General features: G+C 22.1%; 6 protein-coding genes across 6 annotated transcripts; 3 read left to right on the top strand and 3 right to left on the bottom strand.

Moving 5' to 3' along the window:
• Window positions 1-151: 151 nt before the first annotated feature.
• Window positions 152-3,034, top strand: cand_028690 (uncharacterized protein; the record flags this gene model as incomplete). Its single annotated transcript, XM_067213096.1, has 1 exon — window positions 152-3,034. One exon carries the CDS (start codon window positions 152-154, stop codon window positions 3,032-3,034), a length of 2,883 nt encoding a protein of 960 aa, XP_067067718.1.
• A 133-nt stretch (window positions 3,035-3,167) lies between these two features.
• On the bottom strand, window positions 3,168-4,592 carry cand_028680 (transmembrane amino acid transporter protein; the record flags this gene model as incomplete). Its single annotated transcript, XM_067213095.1, has 1 exon — window positions 3,168-4,592. The coding sequence occupies one exon, from the start codon at window positions 4,590-4,592 to the stop codon at window positions 3,168-3,170; it is 1,425 nt and encodes a 474-aa protein (XP_067067717.1).
• A 375-nt stretch (window positions 4,593-4,967) lies between these two features.
• cand_028670 (serine threonine protein phosphatase) lies at window positions 4,968-6,179 on the top strand (the record flags this gene model as incomplete). Its single annotated transcript, XM_067213094.1, has 1 exon — window positions 4,968-6,179. One exon carries the CDS (start codon window positions 4,968-4,970, stop codon window positions 6,177-6,179), a length of 1,212 nt encoding a protein of 403 aa, XP_067067716.1.
• A 278-nt stretch (window positions 6,180-6,457) lies between these two features.
• Window positions 6,458-7,522, bottom strand: cand_028660 (uncharacterized protein; the record flags this gene model as incomplete). The annotated part of the gene is made up of 1 exon (XM_067213093.1): window positions 6,458-7,522. The coding sequence occupies one exon, from the start codon at window positions 7,520-7,522 to the stop codon at window positions 6,458-6,460; it is 1,065 nt and encodes a 354-aa protein (XP_067067715.1).
• Window positions 7,523-8,054: 532 nt separating this feature from the next.
• On the top strand, window positions 8,055-9,089 carry cand_028650 (uncharacterized protein; the record flags this gene model as incomplete). Its single annotated transcript, XM_067213092.1, has 1 exon — window positions 8,055-9,089. One exon carries the CDS (start codon window positions 8,055-8,057, stop codon window positions 9,087-9,089), a length of 1,035 nt encoding a protein of 344 aa, XP_067067714.1.
• A 309-nt stretch (window positions 9,090-9,398) lies between these two features.
• cand_028640 (uncharacterized protein) lies at window positions 9,399-12,041 on the bottom strand (the record flags this gene model as incomplete). The annotated part of the gene is made up of 4 exons (XM_067213091.1): window positions 9,399-9,418; window positions 9,462-9,503; window positions 9,834-9,844; window positions 9,988-12,041. The coding sequence occupies 4 exons, from the start codon at window positions 12,039-12,041 to the stop codon at window positions 9,399-9,401; spliced, it is 2,127 nt and encodes a 708-aa protein (XP_067067713.1).
• Window positions 12,042-15,432: the final 3,391 nt, after the last annotated feature.

The raw sequence follows: 15,432 nt of genomic DNA, 5'->3' as shown, positions 1-15,432 counted from the left end.
GAAATTAGAATTATGATTTACGGAGACCTATATATATATCCCAGAATTAAATAGAAAGCTCTAATATATTACGTTGTGTATATTATAGGCGCCATTATTTTTTTGAATTTTGTATTGTAACCTGAAGTTAAGCCATTAACCGAATTTATCAATGATACATAATGCAGTTCTAAAATATCCAGAATACTCATTTATAGCATCCTGTAAGGAATTTAAGGAACGTATAAATTTCTGTGAACAGGAAATTTTACCATGCTTGAAAAGTAGGAGAAGTGTTAGAAATGAACTTATAAGTTTAGATAAAGAGAAATCAACTTTAGATATTGAAACTAGAAGGTGCATTTTGGATATCTATTTTGAACTAAAGAGGAGGGGTCTATTAAATGGTCTTACTATAACAGAGATAATAAAAAAGATGATTGAATTAGCAAATATAAAGCGAACAGAAAAATTAGCCGAATTTAGAAATATTGAAAATAAACTAATCGATTTACAAACAATTAATTTCTCTAATTTTGTAATATTAGGGAATAATTTAGATAAAATTGTTAATGATCTTAATAAATCAATGATTGAAGTTAATAATTTAAACTTTTCTGCTGATTCAATATTTGATAATATTAATCCTAGTACAATGAAAGAGGCTCGAATAATAATAAATCTCAAATTTTTTTTGGAATCTATTTATAAAATATTTAAGATATTAGAAGAGATATCAGATAACCTTAATTCAAATACAAAATTAAGAAGTTCATTTATACAGAAAGTAATTTTAAAGCTAGAGTATTGTGTAAAGGAATATTTAAATATCTCAAATAATATATCAGATTTAAACTTTTATAAGATAATTTTGGTGAAAATTAAAGAGTTCTTAGATAATATACAAACTTCATTAATCAATGAATTTAGTAATACTTTAAAAAGATTTTGTAGTTGGGGTAAATATGATAATATTGTTGAGGATATAATAAATAAGAAATCTATAAATATATCTAATATGGATCTTGAAGTTGAAAAAAATATTGATAATGAAAAAAATATATCAATGGCATTTGCATTATGTATTATACTAATTTTATTAAGTGATTGTGAAAAGATATTAAGATATTTAGAGATGAAACAATATAAATATAATATAGATGATAAAATTACAACATTATCTGAATGCTTATATATGAAGATTATCCCATATTTAGTTTTAGATATAACTTCTAATCTAAAACCTTTATTTTTTTCAAAAAGTTGTCCTTTATCAAATATTGAGAAACCTGAATGGTTCCTACAAACTCTTTTATCAGTATTTAATTGTCATTCAATTTTTTTAAAAAGACTTTGGTCAAATTGGGAATATATAAGTTGTAACTTAGATTCTATACTGAATAAATCAGAAAATGTTTTATTAAATTTAAATATTAATCGTTTAAATATATTTTTTAATGAAGTACTTTCTATGGATCCAATTAAATATTTCAGTATTTCTTTTATTGGTGAACTTAGGAAATTTATAATATTATATTTGAATAAATTGTTATTTAATGGAAAAGATATTGTTAGAAATCCTAAAATAGATTCAATATTTGAAAAGTTTGTAGAACAATGGTTAATCCAATATAGGACTTGGTATGATATACACAAATCTACTGGTTATTTAGTAGTTTATGATTTAATAACTAATAGTAGAATTGAATATATTACAAAAGAATCTATGAATTTGAATTTAATAGGTGATATGAAATTTAGTGAATCTCTAGATATTACACAAAGTGCTATTTCATGGGCTAAAAGTGCATTTTCAATTATTATGGGTGATGCAGAATTAGTAGATTTAGAATCATTTATTAATAATTCAACATTTCCTCCAAATTATGGACTTTTAACTTGGTTGTATACAATTAATCGCATATATATTCATACTCAATTAAAATTCTATATGGATAAATCTTTAACAAATAGTTTTACTAATACATTTAGCACTAAGAGAACAATAGAAGATTTGTATATATCTATATGTAATCATTCTAAAACTGTAAATCGTGAGAAAATTATTGAATGGTTTTCAGAAATTTTGTCATCTTTTGAATATAATTCTACAAGTCAATTTTCTGGATATCAACCTTTCTTAATTCCAATAAAATCTTTTTCAAAAGATAATAAAGAAGATTTTATTTCAGTATTAGGGTTTTCTATAGAAGTTGTAGAACTTTTAAATGCTCTTGCTATGAAATCCCGTAATTTGATTGATGCTGCTAAGCAAGGTAATTTAAATAATATTAAAGATGAGATAACATCAATACTTTGTGATAAAATAGGGATTTCAATAAATGAATCTTATTTTAATATTGTCAATAATAACTATATATCACCTCTAATAGAATTAAGTATTATTGGAAAATTTACTGATTATATTCAAAATGAATGGAATTATATAGGACGAAAAATTAGTGTATTTACTCCTCTTGTATGTATATTAATTGAATCTGTTGAAATTGTTAAAATAGCGCTGCAAAATCTTGAAAATGAATGGGTAGAAACTTATAAGAATTCAGTTTTAGATTATCCAGATAATTGTCAAAAATTAGAATTTGAAGAATCTAAAAAATGTGAATGTAAATCATGTTCTGAGCTCTTGATAGAATCGGATTATAATGAAAAATGTTCAAATCCCACTTGTAATCAATATAATTCTCAATTAAAAGAAAACCATAATTTGTCAATTTCTATTTATCAATCTTCATTAAAAAAAATTCAAGATTTAAAGTCTTATTTCTTAAAAGACTTACAATATGAATTAAATGATGTTTTAATCCACCCATTAAGAGATAATGAAATCAAAATTCCAACATTAGAAGAGCTATTGAACTCTGATTCTCTTTCTATCACTGCCGGAGTAATCTTTGATGATCATTTGGCAAAAATCATATCAAATTTAAAATATGCATTTATTTTCTTTAAGGAATTTCTGTCTAGTCAAAATCTAGAATATCTGGGCAATTTTCTTATTGATTTAAATATTGGATCAATTGATAATAAATAATAATAGATATTTATTTACAAATAATTTAATTTAAGAAAGAAGTGAAAAAAAAGTTGCTTAGAATAATAAAGTCAACAATTACTAGTTCAATATTATATCAAAATAATCTTCTACAAATATACATCTAATATTATTATACTAAAAGATTCAAACAAATTGCACCTAAACAAAGAATTAAGATCAAAAATCCAATAATTAATAATCCATATGCCAGAAAATTTGTTATTGTCAAACCATCTTCCTCAAATATCTTTATATATAAAATTGGAGGTATAATAAATGCAGTTGTATTACTACATACAGTACCAATTAATTCATATGCAAGACCAAGGTTTGTAGAAAATATAGCACAACTAGTAGTTATAAACAATATCACTATTGTTATAAGATCTAAAATCCTCTTCTCAGTATTAGGCTCCATTTCTTTAACACCACTATAAAGTAATATAGAGAGAGATCTTCTACATGGATGACATTGTATAGGAAATGAAAATAACATTGATACTGCAATGAAAAATCTTCCTATTAATAATTCGATTGAATTTTCTACAAATAATTCCAACATATTTGCTTTTGTAATTAATCTTCCAAATAATAAATATCCAGATATACCAATTATAAAATAAACTAATATACCTACTGTAATTGAAATAAAAATAATAAGAGATAATCTTGGTAAAGTCCTATAATGTAATTCATTACTCACAGTAAAGATATTTTGCTGACATGCAAATGCAAATATTAAGATTGGAAATGTTTGTAAACTTTTTATTAATGAATATGTACTAAACCAGTCAATATTATTTGAGAAATAAGCTGGCTTATCTATACTAATTAATGGATACCCTAATGCACATAAAACAAATTTAACTGCAACAAGTAAAACAACATAAAGTATACATCCAACACTTATCCAATTAGTATATTTCATAGACTTTAATTGATGTGGAAATGAAGCTGGTGCAATAAAGAAGATAACAGCTGTTAATAATAAAATTGCTCTTATTATTTTTGGATCTATACCGTGTGGGAAAGATGAAAATGAAAGAGAGTATAATAAATCTCCTACAACCATTAAATAAGATGTTGCTACACCTAATGACTTTATAACAATTGCACCATCAACAACCCATTTAAGACTTGGCATAGCTATGGCAGTTACAGCATAAAAACTTACATCATCACCAAATTTAACTGCTATACTAGATAATAAAAATAATGAAAATGATGATAATAAAGCACATATAATAGTCATTACCATACCTTGAATTAAACCATTATATGCATATGCTAATGGAATTGCTAATGTTCCAATACCAATCATTGTATTTATCATTGCAGATGTAGCGGCACTTAAAGATGAACCCTCAATAATACCTCCTAATCCAGGTAGAGTTTCTGGTTCTTCTACAAATAACCCATAAATAGCTAAAGACTCAGTTCTAGTCATTGCCTTAAAGCTAGAAATGGATCCCCTTTCAGAATAAGAATAAGAACCTCCCTTTTTTTTATAAAGTAGTGATGTATTCATATTCTTAATACTTAGTGGATCCGGCATATCTAATCATAAACCTTGAAGTTATAAGTATAAATCCCTTATTTTTTTTTAATTAATATTTTATGAAAAATAATATATTATAGTCTTTTATAACCTAATTTTATTGTTTCTTTAATAATAAAAGAAGAGATTTACAAACTTAATTAAATTCTTATTACGGTACCTAAAGTAAATCCAAAATAGTAAAAAAAATCCTAACGCGGTTTAATTTGGTAGAGTTTTTTTTAAGATTGTTACCGCAACTCAATCCTGACAAATATATTCAATTCAAATTTTTCTATTTAGAAGAAGTATTGGGGATTTTTTTTATCTAAATAAGAAATATAAAACCCCTCATCTATTTGGTATATAGTTACATCTATCTGAATTTGTGATATGGAGATGATTTGGATGATTTTATTATTATTCCCATTTATTAAGTGTCAGTTTACAACATTTAATATTGCAGATTGGGGTAAAGTTACTAAATGCCAAAGTGATGTAATTAAAGGGATGTTGAAACTTTGTGACACTTTAAATCCTCAATTTATCATTGCTGCTGGAGATAATTTTTATGAATCAGGTGTAGATAGTATCAATGATACAAACTGGGAAAGAATTTTGGAAAAACCATTTTCTAAGTTACCTAGTTATTTAAAATTACATTCATGTTTAGGGGATCATGATTGGAGAAAAAATCCAAAAGCTCAAGTTGATTATACAGATTCTCCTTTGAATAAGAGATGGAAAATGAATGGATATTGGTGGTATGAAGTTATTAATTTCAAATCATCTTCTAAATTTAGTGATATTATCAAGGCAGCTGGTTTAAAGCATAATGATCAGCTACATATTCGTAGAGAATTCAGTAATTTAAGATCTAACTCAATAAATAATAATTTTAGTGATTTTATATATTCAAATAATACTAAATCACATATTAATGAAACTAATATTAAAGATTTTGAAGGTAATTCAGAAATAGATAGTTCAAGTAAAGAAGATGTAACAGCTGTATTTATTTATTTAGATAGTTGGGTATTAGCAAGGGATTCATTTAAAAAAACTCCCAAGAATTTTAGGTATTTACAATTGAATTTTCTTGAAAGAGTTTTAAGAGCTTGCATATCAAAACAAGTAGATTGGATCATTATAGTTAATCATTATTCATTATATTCTAGTGGTATTATGCATGGTCCTCATATTAAACTTCGAAATATATTATTACCACTTTTAAAAAAATATAAAGTAGATTTATTTATATCAGGTCATGATCATCATATTGAACTAATTGAACCTGAAGATCATACAACTCAATATCATGTTGTAGGTGGTGGATGTTGCCCTAGGGAAGGTTTTTGTGAAATTGAGAAGGATTCAATCTATAGATTAGATTCTTGTGGATTTGAAACTCTAACTTTAGGTAAATCAATTGCAATAAGTCGATATTTCAATAAATATCTCAATTTGTTTAATTCTGTGCAATATTCTTCTAAAAAATTACGTGATTTAATGGAGATAGAAAGTGAAGAATTCCCACCTCAAGAAACTTCTGAACAAATAAGACAACCACTAATTAGAATATCGGGTTGGGGAATACTTATATAATTATTAAGATTTCTATTATAATCATTTCTCATTTAAATATATAATTCTAAAAGTTATCTAATGAAATATGAATATAATTTTTATTAAATGGATAATTGTTATTGATATTGATATTAAATTAAGAATATATATACTTTAATTTTTTTTTTTTCTTAGTAACTTTTAATTCTGTAATATTATTACATAAAGTTTTTAATGATATATAATAATATCTTAATTATTACATTATATTAAAAAAAAAAATTATGAATAAAGTATTTTAATTCTTTATTACTAATTTACATATTCTTATCTTCTATATTTATTAAGACTTTATTATTATTATCAATTTCATATAAATAATGTGAATTCTTATTATTTACTTCTATATAATGATCAAGACCTTTAAGACGTTTATGAATAGAAGCAAGTTCAATTAATATTGGCCATTTCTCTCTAATAGATGATAATATCCAAAGCATATTATTAATTACAGAATCTGCAGCTTTAAAACTGCCAAAATCTAATTCCTTTCTAAGTAAAGGTGGTATTAAAATAATTACACTAATATATCGAGAAGATGTATTTGTAAATTTAAAGGCTGCATCAACATACATTAAATGTCTATACATAAGTAATGAATTACTTCTAACCTTTGAAAAAAGAGTTGAAATTGTTATCATATTAACTGTTGTAAAATGATCATCTTCACTAAGTACTAACTCTTTACGATATGCTGCTTCTACAACTTGATTATCATATTCAATTTCTGGAAGTCTTCTACCAGATATAATTAATGGAATATAACATAAACATTCTGCAAATATAGATGCAAATAATAAAGAATGAGAATTTGAACCAAAAAATGGAATATAAGATATCATTTTACCATATATTAATATAAGCCTATAAAAAGTAAAAGCTTTTACTATTTTATATATTAAATCAACAGCTAATAATTCAACTTTAGATGCAAAATCCCTACAATCTTCTTGTATCCTTTGTGATACACCTTCAATGTCTTTTAAAATTGACCACTTTGATATATAACAATCATTTAAGGCCATTCTCCATTTAAAAGCTATATGTTGTCCAATAAATTCACGTCCTGAATTAGTTAAAGCAACTCCAATTAATTCTACCCATAATAATCCCCAAAGATAAGTAATAAAATCTTGTTTGATTGGTTTATATATATTATCTGTTGGATTTAATGCTCCTTGTATATAGTTTGCAAATGCTTGGTTTAAATGATTTGATAGAGTATCAAAAAAACATTCAGCTAAACACAAAATAATTACTAATATCCATCCAAAATAAGCCCAAAAAATATAATTTCTATTCTTAAAAAATTGTGAAAACATCTATTTTTAACGTTTTTATTTTTTTTATTAAAAAAGGAAAAAGTAAGTAAATTATTTATATTAAATATTAAACCCTAAAAGTTATTTTGAGATCTGCGCCTTTATTAGCGGGATTAAGGTGCAATTTTATTTAATAACCTATAAAGACATATTTTGTGTGAGACCTATCCTAAAATAAAATTATCTAATATTAATATAAATATTTATATTATATTTTAAAATTTATTATTATATAATTATATATAATTTATTAGGTTTTTTTATTATATTAATAGTTAATATTAATAAAATTTTAATTTACTAGATTCAATTTCATGTATTTATTTATTAGAAATATACGCGCTTAAGTTAGCGGGACTTATAGCAGTATTTAGACAGGTATCGAGAAAAAAAAATGATCATACATAATCTAAAAGATGGGTATTAAATATATATTTTACTTAATTTATAATATAATATTATATAAATATAAACCTAATTTCTTATTTTTAAATATATAATTTAATATATGTATTTTTTTTTATGAAAAAGGATGATTGCAGCTTATTTATGGAATAGAAAATATTTTTTAAGGGCTTATTTACTTTTTTTTTCTTCACTACTTCTTATGTGGTATGAAAGCTCAACAAGAATTAGTATGTCAATATTTGTGGCTGAATATAATCAAATATTATCAGATTGTGTGACTACAAAGATTAAATGTGAAGTTTATGAAACTACAATGGTTGTTATAAAAGGTATTGTTCCTATTGCTTTATCTTTGACTGTATGCTATTCTATTAATTCATATGTTGTAAATGTATTTATTTTTTATTGGCGTCAAGCTCTCTCAGAATATTATTTATCTTCATGGCCATTAGTTAGGGATATTGAAGGTGCATCTCAACGTATACAAGAAGATACTAAAGCTTGGGCAAAATTATGTCAGGCTACTATTACTGATTTAATTCAAAATTTAATGATGGGGATTCAAATCCTTCCAAAATTAATTGAATTAGCATCTTCTGTTCCTGAAATATTTATATTTGGGAAAGTAAAATATGCAGCTCTTTATCCTCCAACTTTACTTTTTCTTGCTCAATTTATTGTTATTGTTTTAACAAGTGTTAAACTTCCATATTTACATTATGAAAATCAAAAAATTGAAGCAGCACTTCGTAAGGAACTTGTATTAGCTGAAGATAATAATAATTCAATTGATAACAATTTAATTAGATCTATAACAAGTGATTTACAAAGAAATTATTATGTTACATTTAGATGGAATTTTCCATTTGCTTTTGGTAATCTTGCATGTAGAGAAGCAATGATTTTTATTGGTAGTATTTTTTTATGGCCATCTTTTTTTTCTGGAACAATGACTATTTCAGATTATTATAGTTTAGATCTATATATGATACAACTTTTAAATGTATTACAAGTAATTCAAAGAAGATGGAGAGAATTTACAGAGATAATGGCTATATATAGACGTTTAAATGATTTTGAAAATAAAATTATAGCAAATAAAAATAGTAATGTAGATAATACGGAAAAAATTGTACTTTTAGATGTAAATTTAGAATAATTAGGAGGAAATTAGATTTATTTTTATGTGAATAATTACAAATAAATGTTTAAGTGATTGATTATTTTATATACTTTTAGATTTAGATTATTAACTAATTTTAGAAAATTTATCTTGTATATTTTAAAGTGATATATATTATTTAATATTATTTCCAATTTTTTTTTTTCCTAAATAATTGGAATGAAATTGTAATATATTAAATTATATTAGGTTTTCTATAATATTGAGTAAAATTAGGAATATTATAAATATATTAAAGAAAGGGAATTATATTAAATGTACAGAAATTATACTCAAAAATTTCAATTAATTTTTACTTAATAAAACTAATTAATAATATTTGTAAATTAATATTTAAAAAAAAATAACGGGTTTTTGTTTTTTTTTTTTTTTTCTTTTCTCTTATTAAACCTAAAAATATTGAAAATTACATTATTATTTAGTAATTATATGAATGAGAATAATCATAAATTAAAAATTCAAATTTTTATTATTGTCAATTTTATTATTAACCAATTTAAATCCTAAACTAAATAAATACTTAAACAATTTAATAATAAAAAATATTCATCAATATAATATAAATAATATCATTAATAATTAATATTATATAAAATAAGTGTATTAAATATTTAATCAATATTTTCAATTATTATTGAATTCATAAATATATTAATATAACAATAATATTCTTATATTAATAAAATTAAATATTAAATAAAAATAATTAAATCTAATTACTTCCAATATTACTAAAAAATAATTTAACTGTATATTTAAAATAAAAAATAAATATAAAAATAATATTCAAACATCATATAAAGTTAAAAAGTTGAAAAATACTTTATAAATTAAACATCGATAGATTTACCTTTTCTATTATTTCTTTAATAACCTTTCTTTCCTACTTTCCATAACTTTTTCTAAATTTCTTCTTTCTAATTTCCTTTTTTCTGTTTCTTTCCTTTCTTTTTTTAAACGTTCACTAGATATTACCTCTTCCCATCTTCTATGAATTCCTCCTTTTCCACCTTGTTTTTGTTGTAATGATTTTCTTTTCTCTTCTTGACTTGCTTCTTTTCTAGCCATTAGCTTTAACCATTCCTCTCCAACTGATCTCTTTTTTCTTCCCACTTCTTCTTTATTTTTTTCCTCACATTTCCTATTCCTCTCTCTTTCACTTTGTATATTCTCCATTCCAATGTTACAATATATTTTTTGTCTCATATCCTCCTCATTTATTTCCCTTTGTAATTGTTCTTTATACTCTTGATATGCTTCTGTCTTGTAAATGGCTTCTAGTTGCATTAACTCTAACTGTTTTAATTTCTCCATCTCCTCCTTTTTTATCATTTTTTCTTTTTCTATCTCTTTTTCCTTTTTGTCTCTTCTTCTTTTCCTTTCTGCAACAATTTTTTCCCATAATAGACTAAATTCAGATCTCGTTCCCTTTAATCTATTAAAAATACTTTCTCCATCACTATCACTTTTTATTTGCATTTGATTTTGCTCTCTTCTCTTTGTATCACATCCTTCCTTTTTTATCTCGTCTTCTTCTATTTCTTCCTCTATTTCTTCCTCTACTTTTTTTGTCCAAGAATTTGATGGGTCTAATTTTACCTTGTTCCTACGTAGATCATATTCTTTATTATAAAGATGTTCTCCTGTCATATCTTCTTTTTTCAGATGCTTCTCAAGTTGTCCTTTCATTCTTTTAGCTATAACTTTACCTAATTCTTCTTTTGTCTTTTCTATTCTTTGTTTTTCTATTCTTTGTTTTTCTATTCTTTGTTTTTCTTTCTTCTCCAATTTCCTTTTTTCTAATTTTTCTATTGCTAACATATCTCTTCCTAATATTTCATTTCTTAATCTTACTCTTTCTAATCTTTCTAATTCTTTACTTTTTTGTTCTTCATTTCTAAACACATTTTCTATATGTTCCTCCATTTCTGATATTTCTTTTTCTAATTTTGCTAATATTGTAGCTTCTAATGTCTTCATGTCCAATCTTTCTCTTTCAGATATATTAACTTGATTTTGATTCTCATTCTCATCTTGATTTTGATTCTCATTCTCATCTTGATTTTGATTCTCATTCTCATCTTGATTTTGATTCTCATCCTCATTCTCATTCTCATCTTGAGTTTCTTTTCCCTTATTCATCTCTAATTTATTCCTTATATGATTATATAATTCTCTATGACTTTCTTTTAGACCAATTTCTAATATATTAGACTCAAGTTTTAAAGATAATTTATCCACTTCTTCAGTATTTTTAATCAAGTTATTTCCATCTTCTATTTGTACTTTTAAATTATGATTTATTTCTTCAAGGTTTCTATTCATCTCAATTGATTGAGTAATTAATTTCAAGCAATTATATAGATAATTTTGATTACTTTGAAACTTATAATGTAATTTCATTAATTTCCTGTCTATCTTCTCATTTATAGGATTATCTAAATTCTCTTTTAAAATAGGAATACACTCTGATCTTGATTTAAATAATTCCTGCATTAAATCATAATGATCTCCCACTATAATTGATTGTTCACAATATGCAATCAAAAAAGTAGAAAAACTACGCTCAGATTTTATACATTTCCTTAAATTATCTAAAGCTAGACTTTCCAATCTCTTCACTTCATTATCAAAATAAGTACATAATTTCCGTATTTGTGATTTAGATAACTTCACTTTTTTTAAAGCTAATTGATCAGATTGAACTTTCATTAAAGAATAATTTTCTAGAGTTTCAACTAATTCCAAAATAGCAACTTCAACTCCCATATGTTGAGTAATATCATCAGCACTAAATAGATTACTAATATAAGTATTTACAAAGGATGTTATAGTATTATAAAAAAAGTTATTAATTAAATTATTTCTTAACTCATTTATGTAGAAAATCGTAAATATTAATATTAAATACTTATTATTAATTTGCATCATATAATTTCTTTTTATACACTGCAAAAATATTGTTTATTTAAGAGACTTAAATAATGAATTTAATACAATGAGATATTCTAAGAATTTACATTAGCGCTTGGGTACTGACAATGTTATTCATATTTTAAATTATATAAATTCAACATTATTAAGTTATATCTTATCATTTTCTTATATTTATTATAATTCAAGAACTAATTTTATAATAATTTATATCAATAACATATCTTCTTTTTTTTTTTTTTTTTATTACTATTACTATTACTGTTAAATAATATTATATTGAAATTATTATAGAAATTAAAAGAAAATATATTATTATATAAATTATCATTTAAATAATATTTAAGATAAATTTTAAGACAAATTTCTTTCTAAGAATTCTTAAATAATTCAATATCCCTTTTTATTATATTTAAAATTTTATCCTAAAAAGTCCTTATATTAGAATAGTCACATTATAGTATTATTAAATAATATTCTCAGTATTTAATTCATTCTAGTTATAGCTCCTTACTTTTTTTTTCCTTTAAATATTTACTAATATATCTTATAAGTAATATATAAGAGAAGAATCTTCTCATCTATTCAATTGATCAAATAATTCAATTAAATAAGGAACAGATATGTATAATTATAAAGTATTACTTTATTATTTATATCTCCCTTTTTTTCTGTTTTCAGTTTAAACCCTATAAAAAGATATTTTGTTAATATTTGTCAAAAATAGAATTTTCCCAAAGTTACCGCTAAATTATATCACGGGGTATGACAATAATGTTAAGGAACGGTTTTTTATTATTAATATTATCTAATTGTATCCTCTTCTTTTTCTTCCTATTTTTTAATTATTTAAAATATTTATTAGCTAAAAACTTAAAATTGTAAATATAAAATAAATTGAGGTTTTTTTTTTATTATAGTAAATCTGACTATATTAATTAAATTATTATTGATATAAATCCTTTTTAGAACTTAATAATATGAATAAAGATCTATTTATAATTTGGGAATATACATTATTAATAGATTAAACAAAATTATAGATTATTTTGAAATATCTAAAATATATTGTTAAAAAAAAAAAAGAAATCAAGTAAAGAAATTATTAAGATATAATCTATAAAATGTGTTAATATTAACAAAATATTGGGCAGATCTAATAACCCCCTTTAAACTATTGTACCTCTACCGCTTTATCTAAAAAAAGAATATGACTTAAGTAATCCAAAGGACAAAATAATGAAAATAATAAGTAAAAAGATTATAATTTATCAAATATAAATTTCTGATAAGATTTGGTTTTGTGATAATGATATAAATTGAAGTAGTGAGGTAAAATTAGGTAGTGAAATCTATTAATTGAGAATGAAACATATACGTAATAAAACTTTATCTAATATTAACCCCCCTCATGTCTAGTCGTATTTTCACTTTATGCGGTATCATCAATAGATGATTTACCCATAAATAACTAAGAAAATAAAAATAAAAGGAAAAAATAAGATATGTTAAGGTAAAATCTCATTATTAATTTTTTTTTTTAAATAATATATTAGATAGATCTTTAAAAGTTAATAATTTTAGTAGTTTTTTCATTAAATTAAGTTATATATTGGGGGAGATATTGAATATATTAATTTCTACTATATTTTTTATATTTTTTTTCAAATAATTTTATAAATATAAGTAATCTATAATCTATATTTGTTGTTATTTGTTATTCATATAAATATAAAATCTAATATATTTTAATTGTCTCATTTTTTTAATGGGGATATTAATTTTTGAGATTAGGGTTTATAAAGAAAAGAAGTATTAAGATAATAAATAAAATATTTTTTTTTTTTAATTATTAACTATTAACTATTAAATTTATATCTATATTTAAAAAAAAAAAGAAATTAATTCTATTGATTATTTTCCTTTTCTTATTTCTTTTATACTTTTTTAAATATATATTTAGAAATTAGGGTTTTATATTTATTAAGTAATACTAAAATATTTTATATTAGAATTAAATTTTAATCATTTATATTTTATTAATATTTAATATTATATTTATTTCTTACTTTTATCTTAAAGATTTAAATATTTTTGAATAAAACTCAACAGTTATGTTAAAATTATAAAATACAATAGTAAAAATATTAATATTTTAATATTTATTTAAAATATTATTAAATAAAATAAATTAACACCACATAAATTAGAATTACTACATAAATTATTATCTAATATAAGCTACTTATAATCATATCTAATTATTATTTATTAAATTTATTAAGAATCTAAAATAATTATATATATTATTTTCATTTTCCATTTTATCTTTATAAGATTTATTATATGAATGAATTTCATATAATAAAATAAATAATATATATAATATTGATTATGACCAAAAGTAAAAAAAAATATTTAAAATAAATAATAGATAATAATCAATTTAATAGTAATAATAATAAAAAAAAAAAACCAAAACCACAATATTTTATTACATCGTAATATCCAACTATGTAACACAACAAAATAATAAATATTCAACTTATTTTTTATTAGCCTCTTTTTTTTTAACATTCTCTATTTTTACTTTTATTTCATCTAATTTATTTCGAAGTTGTAAACAATATCTTTCTGACATGTTTCCACCACTTCCACAGAATTGTGAATATTCATTAAAATAATCATAATATTGACCATATAATTGATCTAATTCTGGTTGATTACCTTGACTTTCTTCTTTTAATCCTTTATTACCTTGATTTGAACTGGCAGTTAATTTGATGAAAGAATAAACTTCTAAATTACTATTATGTGATAAATAATTATAATTAATAAAAGTTATACATATACATAGAATTATCCCCAAAATAAAATTATTTAATTGTTTATACATGATTAGAAAATAAAGATGATTGATTATTATTGAATGAATGATTGATGATTGATTAATAAATATTGATCAATAAATATTGATTATTGAAATGAAAATATCAAATATAAATTTCTGATAAGATTTGGTTTTGTGATAATGATATAAATTCCAATAAGAATATAAAATTAAAATTTATATTAATATATCACTTTTTTCTCTTATTATTTATATTAGAATTTATTTATAAGAAAAAAAACATAATAATTGATTTTAATATTAAATAATTTACATAATTAATTGATTTATTATTAGAATAAATTTACCTATTCAAACAAGATCTAATTAATTATGAAATTAATAAAAAAGAAAACGATAATAATATATAAATCTATATTATTAAAAATATTAAATATCGTAATATTTTTAATCAGACTTCTATAAATTATAATTAAAAATGACCTTTTTTTTTTTTTTTCTAAATAATTGTAAATAATAATCTAATAATTAATT

Source organism: Cryptosporidium andersoni, assembly GCF_001865355.1.
Source record: "Cryptosporidium andersoni isolate 30847 chromosome Unknown contig_94, whole genome shotgun sequence".
Taxonomy (NCBI): Eukaryota; Apicomplexa; class Conoidasida; order Eucoccidiorida; family Cryptosporidiidae; genus Cryptosporidium; species Cryptosporidium andersoni.
The sequence above is the reverse complement of the archived record's forward strand: the minus strand, read 5'-3'. Positions and strand labels throughout refer to the sequence as shown.